At 36.6% G+C, this 10,112-nt stretch overlaps 1 protein-coding gene across 2 annotated transcripts in view; it reads right to left on the reverse strand.

Moving 5' to 3' along the window:
* Positions 1-10,112, reverse strand: part of ULK4 (unc-51 like kinase 4) — a 556,180-nt gene that overhangs the window by 480,483 nt on the left and 65,585 nt on the right. For both annotated transcript variants that reach the window (XM_019508899.1, XM_019508898.1), the window contains exons 14-17: positions 9,600-9,660; positions 5,193-5,374; positions 4,425-4,471; positions 3,031-3,109 (exon numbers count right to left, since the gene is read on the reverse strand). In XM_019508899.1, the coding sequence (XP_019364444.1) occupies positions 3,031-3,109; positions 4,425-4,471; positions 5,193-5,374; positions 9,600-9,660 (369 nt within the window). The remainder of the gene's footprint in view (positions 1-3,030; positions 3,110-4,424; positions 4,472-5,192; positions 5,375-9,599; positions 9,661-10,112) is intronic.

A 10,112-nucleotide genomic window follows, 5' to 3' on the forward strand; every position in this document is an offset into this window, starting at 1 on the left:
CCCCCAAAATTAAAAGAAAAATAATCTGAACTGAAAGTAAAAGTCACAAGAAAAAAAACTTAGAAAAACTTTAAAAGCTTAGAAAAGTAACATGAAAGTCAGGAAGATGGATGGATGCTCTGGACTGGCAAATGACAACTCCTTGAAAAGGCTCATAAACTAGAACAAAATTGGGCTGTACAGCCACAAGAATGGTATACCTTTATTGTGACTGGACAAATCCACATAAACATGTCTTCAACTGCAATCAAAGAATTTCACTTTGAAATTAAAATATGTAAGAAACCAATTTATTGTTTTGTTACAATCACTGAAGTGGGTTAAAGTAATGAGAAGTGTAATGACAGTGGTGAAACTCACGTATAAGAACATTCATTAACTGCAAATATGAATATTTCTCAAATATTAGACTGTAAAGGCAGTGAAGACCTCAGTGTAACATAGTGTTTCCTGAGGAATTTGCCTAGTCCATTTCAATTTGAACAAGATTCATATTGAACAAGAATGTACATTTTGCTTATAGTTTATTTTTGTATTTGAGTGACATCTAGTGGATATTTATACAACAAGCTGCTCTTTCCAGGTGTAAATGCTAAACTTTGCAAACTTTTATCAAAAGAGTGGGTACTGAATTTCTCACACAACAGATAGCAAAAGGGTTTCCTGATTTTTCTATTATATCAATGTACATAAGCTTATTCATGTGAACTATACCATAGACGGTAGCTCTCTAGCCATAGAACATATGTGGCAGCACACAACACTAAAAAAATATTCATCGTACCATCCTACACCCGGGCGTAAGTCTAGTCCTAAAGCCTCTGTCCATTCAGACCACGATCTTCCTCGTGTTCAAAACTAGTGAAAAACTTCATAGACTATTTTTTTCCTAAGACTGTCAAAGAATCCTAATTAGGATCACTGGTACTAAGGTTTTGTGACTTACCTACCAGAAGCTGACCTGAAACCTGTCATGTCATATCAGCTGCTGTTTAAGCCCCATAAGTTCTTGTGGCTGGAGACAGCACTGTTTCTGACAACTCCGTATGCAAGTTGGTATGTCAGGGCAGTGGCCACAGAGACCAAACTGGAGCATGCACTGGATTATAAGATGCAACTGAAGACCTAATGCAAATTTGAAGAGCTTTTTAATATATTTAAAGAAACAAAACAAATCTCTTTCAAAATTATGCCTCCTACTTTAAATAGTGCCATACAAGCCATGTGAGTTTTGCTGTGGCATAACTGAAGTGTTATTAAACATACATTCAGCTCAAAGTGTCTGAACTAAACAATTACATAATTAACAAAAAAATAAATAGTAAGATTCATGGAATGTATATTTTCTAAAGCAGCGATCAGGAAACTTTTAAGGCTGTGGCCTGGATTGACACAGTTTGGGTCAGAGGCAGACAGATCAGTGGGTGCTAGGATCCAGCCACCACTACCACCAATCCTCAGTGGTGTGGGGAGAGTGACTAACGCTGAAACCTCCCAGCCACTGAATCCCACCTAAGCTCTACCTCTGCAAGCCGGATCTGGCCCATGAGCCATAAGTTGTCAACCCCTACTCTAAAGTCATATATATATAGAATATATTTCCAGGTCTTATATTGTCCCAAGTAAGTCAGTTCATGCTCCAGTTGGGCTCTGTGGCCACTGTCCTGACATACCAACTTGCATATTGATGTGCAGTGCTGTCTCCCATCAGAAAAAAATTACAGGGTTTAAACAGCTGCTGGTATATTTGATACCTCTTTCCATATAGATACTGAACCACTGAGGACAACTCATTGAATATATGTAGTAGGTTTACTGGGAAAATAAGTGCCTACATCAGTATTCACCTGCAGCTTGTATCTATAACATTGCTCACAAGATGCTTTCTATTGTTTCTTAATGATATTTTTTCAAAGTAAGCTTTCCCTAAAAATTATTTTATTTTCAGTCTTCTACAAAAAAAGTTTAGTCCAGACATTGTGGTGCCCTAGGAGATCGAGACCGAGAGAGAGAGAGAGAGAGTGTTACATTTTTACAGATTACTTTCAGGGTGCCAACAAGCAGCAGCAGATTCCAATCTTTGTGGCCTAATATGCACATAGCAATATTTGATGTCAGAAAGCAAGACAGATATGAACCTTTATAGACTAACTAAATATGTGATGCAATGAACTTGGGTTCACAACTTTTATGCTCTTTCATATACATTTTATTTAATACGTCTCTATAAAGGTGCCTATCTACCCTGCCTTCTAACTGACTTCAGACTAACCTAGCTGACTACCTCTCTCTGCTCATGAATGTTTTGATGGCCACATGTGCTTAGAGAATACCATCACCCAATGTAAAGGTTTCACAGCCAGATACCACAAAGTGCAAAAGTTCCAGGTAAAAGTACCATAAGGAAAAAAAAAAATGTACATGTTTAAATAATCTTTGGAGTCAAACTAGCTAACCACCAGCATGTAATAATTTTTAAGTGGTTGACAACAGTTTAAATAGCGTGGAATAAAAATATTTTTGTCCTCTATAGGAAATGATTTCCCTTTCAGTGTAAAACATTCTGGGACTGGTAGTAGTGAAGTGCAACTTAGTCACATTCCTAGCTTTATCCAAGCTTAGTTGTGAGATGTATTTTACTAAAAAAATAAGAGTAACACATATCTTAGAAAATAACTTAATATGAAGAAACCTAACTTTGTTTACATTTTACAAAACCTCAGTAAAATAGAATCATATAGCCTAATGAAAAACAAAATGCAAAGTACCGCATGTAAAACTGAGTTTGTGAAAAAAACAAGCTGAAAATATTATTGCTCTGACAAAGTTTACTTAAAAATCAGTACAACTATTTTTGTGTATATAGTATCATGGATATGTAGTTTTAGATAACAGAATATTGTAAGTCCATTTTCACACATGGAGAAAAAATAAAGCAAAGTTTAATAAAAAGATGTGAACATTTGAGTTTTCTAATAAAAACATCAATATTCTTAACTCTGGCAACTTAAATAAGGAAAAGAAAGTTACCTCCAAAACAGGTACATTTTCTTTTAGTTCAATTGTATGCGATGCCAGTAAGCCAATCACTCTGGCTACTTTAGTACGTCTATGAATTAAACACATTTGTTACTGAAATGAAAAACATACTAAAAATTTAAAACATAAGAAAAACATAGTTATTGTGACTAGTTATTTATAATGGTATATTATACACAGATTATTAAGTATAGGCATTTTTCAAGCACAATTTTACAAATTTAGTAAATCGCAAAAGCCCAGTTTGTTCTTAGATACCACACATTGGGCACATCTACATGTCACCATATGGAAGTACACCTTTTGGAAGTACTAAAGCATGGTGCAGTATATGGATGGTTACTACACCGTCTGCATGATACACAAGTGAATTTCACTGCTACATTGCCATACCAACGTGCTATCACCAGGGGATGCACCACCCCGGCGACATAGCTGGCAATCACATGGAGACACACGTGATGGCTACGTCACCACAGCATGACATACAGCAATGTAGGGTAACGTGTAGACGCATCCTTTTCCCCTTTACAACAGCATGTTACTGCTGCAATCCTAACTGAATTATGATGTAAGAAATTAGTGGTCTATAAAAAGGCATAGACTTTCCTTTGTTTACTATAAAGTGGGTTTAGAAATAATATTCACGCTAATCTCATTTGTTGTTCATATTCATCAACATAATTTAAAATACAAAAGACCATCATGGGTCATTTTACATTTTTCATCTTAGTTGTCAAAACAGATTCCATTCCCAGAAAAACATGAATGGGAGCAAATTAAATATTAGACACATCATTTTAAAGGACATTTAAAAACTTACTTTAAATGCTGTAAAGGATTAAAAAACCTTAATACAAAACAACCAGTAGAGGGCATTATTGCATCATAATACTTCTAAGCAAAGTAAGTTTCTATCATTATGAATATTATGAAGGGGTTGGATTAAATCAAAGCTAAATCAAAGTTTAGATGATATTTCCAATTATTTATTTCCTCTACTTCTAAATTACATATTTTAAGTAAAAAAAGAGACCTATTCATGATCACAAATTCATTTTAACAATGCACACATTTGTAAAAAATGGAAAGTGTGGTTATGTGATTCACTTCTTTTGTCAACATTGCAGTAGATTTAATCAGTCAGCTCCTGGATTATATTTTTTTATTTATAGTATAAGTAAAATCCTCAATGGCCGTTTAAAATTGCTAGTGGCTAGAACATACCAGATCTTGCTACGTTTATGATGCTGAAAATAAACAATTCGTTACACATGTCATCAGGAAAGGCTGGCAGGACATGAAATTAAAGGACATCATCTAACATATTCAATGGTGATCAGTATTTCAACAAATCCATTTGAAATGAGTTACTTGTTACTTACATATCCCAATTGGCAGCTGCCCTCATCTGCTGAAGTAACACTGGAAACTACAGTTAAAAAACATACGATCCATTGTGAACCAAACTCCCTGATGCTATATGAGAATCAAGATAATGGTAGACAGTATTCAAAGTTTTATATTAAGTATTAAAAAAACCCTGAGTTTATTTTGCAAATATAAAACAAAGGTAGGCAGTGAAAGCAAAAATGTTTGAAATGGTTACTTGTTAATTGAATACTGAATAAATCTATGTATTCTATGACCTAATAGGGGCCTCTGTTTCCTAACTGCATGTTCTTATTTTGTCAAACCTTTGGCTGGACCATATTCTGCCCTCGGTGTTACCACTATAAACTTGGTATCATCAGCTGAGGGAAATTTAACTTGGCTGTACTTTCTGTACTTTGGCCTATTTTGATCCCCCCAAATTATACCATCTTTAACATTTCATGGTCTTATTAAGCTTGGGAACACTTCACAATTAACTCTTTATTAATATAGCAAATGATTATACACATATTTATCTAGTCCAAAAGATGCAATGGCCCCCCCAGCTCCTCCTCAAAATTTTTATTCGGCATGAAATTTAGTAGCATAAAATATAACAGGCATAATTCATTATTTTGTCCTTAATTCATTGTATTGTATTTGTCATTATATCAACAGTTTCTTAAAACAGAAATAAAGGGAAATTGCTGAAGACAGCTGAGTTGTTGCAATGGCTGACATGTGAACCATGCTGACTCTCCCAGAACTCTATTACTTACCAGCTGTGAGCAGATTAGTCTAGTTGCCACTTCTTTGTGGCCAGCTACAGTGCACAGATAGCAAAGCAAATTCAGTTTAGCTCGTGCTGTCCCAGTATTCTTTTCAGTGCAGTCGATCAATGAACAAATTTGTTGCAAAAAGTCATTCCAATCCGTTTCTTTCAGAGATGATAGCTTCTCAGCTGTTTAAAAAAAATTGAGCAGCTGTTTATAAGAGCAGAACTTGCAATCTTTGATTTCATTTTACTTACTAAATATGTCAACATTAATCAAAGCAGTTTCAAATCTTCTGGATGCAATCACAATTTTAATATTTAAAACAGGAAGGGACCAAGACACAACCAAAATTTGGTAGCAGGGGAGCAGTAGCCGTGTTAATTGCTGCAGCTCCCAGAGATGCGGCAGTAAATGCTGTCACTACTCATGGTTCTGTCAAATTTTCAGACCTATAAGGAGATCCACAGGGCAGATAAGGCAGCCCCATGTGCCAGGTCTGGCCATGTATGCCACATTTTGCTTGAAGACTGGCTCCATGCCACTCATTTGGCTCACAGGGCCCAATGAACTGGGCACCACTAGTTTAAAATATTAAGAAAGTGATATTTAGAAAACAGCTCCTGAGCTACAAGTTACTCTTCAATTTAACACCTGGGCTCTGCACAGAGCATGGAACTATAGGTTATTTATTTTAATTTTTTTTTTTTCTTTTTTACTATCTACCCTTTAAGGACCCAGATCTGAAAATGTTAGTCCATGAATCTCTCTCACAAAGAATTTGCTGAACATTTGTTTGGGGACAAAAGCAATGACAAAACTCCTTCAGCAAAATCACTGTCCAACACATTTTACAGAAAAGGATCTTACATTATTCTTTACTCACTCCTCCTGTTTACACACCCAAGGAGCAAAAAATTACTAGGCAGAAACACTATCTGATTTCTAAAAAGGAAAATATTTTCGGCTAAAGTACACAGTCCTTCCTCAAAATACAATAAAGCCTAACAATACCTCCAAAAATAAACCAGATGGAAGTGATCCAAAGAAGATATGGTATGCTCCCAACAACAATCAGCCTTTTGTTTTAATAAAATTACAACTTCAGCAACCATTAAAAAACAACTTGATGCTGGGCATTAGAAACATTTCATAATTGAAGGTGGGATTAGCAGGACTGGGATGGGTGACAGATTCACAGAAGCTTAGGGCTGGAAGGGACTTCATGAGATCATCAGGTCCAGCCCCCTTGCTCTGGACCGAAAAGACTGTTGGGGTCAAATAACCCCAGCAAGGTCTGTGTCCAGTCTCCTTTTGAAGATCTCCAGGGTAGGTGGGTGCCTGCACCACCATGGCTGGGAGTCTATTCCAGAGTCTGGTCACACGAACCGTAAAGAAGCTTTTCCTATTATCCAGTCTGAAACCTCCATCTAGGAGTTCATGACCATTGCTCCTGGTTTTCCCCTGGGGCACTTTGGTGAATAGCTGTTCACCTACCCTCTGATGCTGTCCCGATATATTTGTAAGCTGGCACCAAATCCCCCTGAAGTTCTCTCTTTCCTAGGCTGAACAGTCCCATATCTGCCTTTTCCTCATATGGCTTGTTCTTCAGGCCTTCATAACCATATGAGTGGCCCTTCTCTGGACTCTCTCAAGCTTCTCCACATCCTTCTTGAAGTGTGGTGCCCAGAACAGGATGCAGTACTCCAGCTGCAGCCACACCAATGCTGAGCAGAGCAGGAGAATAACTTCCTTAGGTTAGCTTGAGATGCCTCGGTTGACACATGCCAGCATATCTTTTGCTCTGCTACCTGTAGCATCACCCTGGTGGCTCATATTCATTTTATGGTCAATTATGACCCGCAGGTCCCTTTCAGACGTGGTGATAGGTAGCGTGGCACCACCAAGCCTGTAAGTTTGCTGTGGATTTTTCTTCCCCAGATGGAGCACTTTACACTTTTCAGTATTGAACAGCATCTGGTTCTGGTCTGCCCACCTAACTAATCTGTCTAGGTCTGCCTAGATCACCAGCCTACCCTGAGGTGTGGCCGCACTTCCCCACAGCTTAGTGTCATCTGCCAACTTTGCCAGTGTGCTTTGCAGCTCCACGTCCAGATCATTGATGAAGATATTGAAAAGTACTGGTCCAAGTACTGAACCCTGAGGGACCCCACTAGCTACCTTCTGCCATGTAAACACAAATCTGTCTATTAGTACTGTCTGGGTCTGACCCCACGGCCAGTTTCCCACCCATCTGACTGCTGAATTGTTGAGCCCATAGACCTCTAGTTTTACCTTACAAGCCTCATGGGACACCAAGTCAAAGGCCTTCCTAAAGTCCAAGTAGATGACATTGACCTCATCTCCCTTATCCAGGTAGGAGTAACCTGGTTGTAGAAGGAGATGAGGTTAGTCAGACATGACCTACCCGCAACAAAACCGTGCTGGCTGTTGTTCAGAATTTTGCCTATTATCCTATTACATATGGACTCCTTGAGAAATTTTATCTCCTTCTCTTCTTGAAAATGGGCACAACATTGACCTCTCCTGAGTGCCACAAATTCTCAAAGAGGTTCGCCAGCGGTCCTGCGATGACTTTGACTAGTTATGACACCTCTGATTACAGAAACTATTTTCACTCGCTTACACATTTATCAAACTTTAACCATTTTGACTAAACTTCTCCATATCAGTTGTCTGCCTTAGGTTGAATATTTTTCAGAAAATGTCAATTGCAGGGGTTCAAGCATTTCCAAGAACAACAATAAAGAAAATTATGTGATTTTATCTATGTTAAATTCTAGTAATCTTATCTGAAAAAAGCTGGAGCATTCCATTCTTTGGAGCAGACATGCAAAGGGATATGACGTTAGGGATATACACTATGCCATCCCCATGAAATCCACCATATGCAATCCACTTTATAATCCTTTGAAAAATCTGTTTCTATACACTCAAGAGAGACTTTCCAATGTTAAGGTGCTAAGAAATCTCTCACATTCTGCTCTTATTAAGAATACTTAAGCCTCTTAAAGCTCCTAGTGCTGATCAGAAAGCACGTATGACATCCTCAGAAAATGCTCAAGCATTCTCCATCCTTTCACAACATCTACATATTACAAAAACTGGGTAATCATGTATCTCTAAATTCAGATTTTCCCTATAAATTACTGTTCTGAACAAGGGTGGGGCTGAGCATCTTCCTCTTTGTCCTGTATTTTCAGTGACATCCTAGCTGGCACCCAAGCAATGTAAAAAGAAGCTCTCCTATTTGAATATACATGAGAATGGAAGTAAACTGGGATAACAATGTTGGTGAAACTGGAAGTGAAGAAGAGATCTTAAATGGAAGACAGAGCTTGAGACAGGGAGCTGATGAGGAAAGCAGGTCGAGAAGGAAGCAAGATAAGACCAAGAGATGTAAAGAGAATAAAAACTACTGGTCAGACAAAAAATTGTAACAAAGAACTAAGTGGTAAAGACTGGGAAGGCACAGAAAGAAACCTGAACTGGGATGAGGAATCCATAAGGGAAACTGGAGACCAAGGTGAGTTTGAAAACAGGCTGGATGAGGAGCAAAAAAGGGGAAAAACAGGGACTGGAAAAAATGAATACAACTGTGTAAATTAAGACTGTATCATAATGAATATACATATGAAGGCAGAACTAGAGTTGTACATGTAATGTTAATTTTGAGATTTCCTAACTTTTGAGTTCCTTGACTTCTCAATTTTAATAAGTTTTGTTCATCATTTATAATTTAATTTCCACATCCAGAAAATTGTGATTTAATCAAAGCAATAACACCTGCTTATTGTAAATTTCTGTAAATAAAAACACTCAGTTTTACAGTTTACTGTAAAGAGTTTCACTTTTTTCCCCAGATCCAAGTTTGATGTGCAGGGGAAAAAAACAGAAAAGTTATAAGTGATGCAAGTGATCAGCTTCTTCTCCACTTTTGTTGTGTGCTAGAAAATGCTGCAACTTTGAGAAATACATGTAAGCACAGAGATTCCACTTTCCCGAGCATATTTTAAATAATGTGAGCTTTCCATAATTTTAAGGTAAGAAATGGATTTATATGGTATTATTTTGGTTAATACTTTTAAACAAGAACAGCTCCTAATCACTTTCTTGTGGACTGCACTGAAATTCATGAAGATCATTCATTGTCTCTGCAATTTTTGTAGATATTATGTGAAACTTGATCTTAGGTTTATTTCAACAATTTAGCATTGTTTATAACAAAATTACAGTGTAATACAAGAAACGTGAATCATCAGCTATGAAACTTAAAGATATGAATCAAAAGGAGACTGCAGCTCTTCAAATGGAAAATAACAAAGAGGAAAAGAATTATTACGTTTACATCTGTAGCACTTATACATTTAAACAACTTTAGCAGGATTGTACCTGAATATGCTGGTATATGTAGTGTTTTCTGATCAAATCTAACTGGTGCTTGTTTCATTATCTGGAAAAAAAAGTTGTTTGATATAACTATTAGTTTTTAAAAGAACTGCTGAAAGTCTGAGTAGATAAACTTGATATTATGAATCATGAGATTATTTCATGCACCCAATAAAAAGATTCCTGCCATTACTAAGGAGATGTCAACTTTATCACATAAATTTATTCCAAGCTAGTACTTAGGATTTAATGTATCAGTCTGGCAGTAATTAAGTAACCAATTTCAGTATTGAGCTGATTTTAATGAACAGAAATAAAGCATCCATAATTTGTTTTACATTTTTACTTCACTTCCATAAGAAAAAAATGCCTTTTCTTTTTAAAATGATCTATTGTAGGGTAATAAAAAGACATGTGGTTAAAGACCAATTAATAAAGAGTTTCTATTAAATAGTATGTACATTGAAAGAGTTACCACACTGTAAAAAAAAAAAAAAAAAAAAAAAAAAAAAAAAA

Source organism: Gavialis gangeticus, unplaced genomic scaffold (genome assembly GCF_001723915.1).
Source record: "Gavialis gangeticus isolate Ggan-Ray unplaced genomic scaffold, GavGan_comp1, whole genome shotgun sequence".
NCBI lineage: Eukaryota > Metazoa > Chordata > Crocodylia > Gavialidae > Gavialis > Gavialis gangeticus.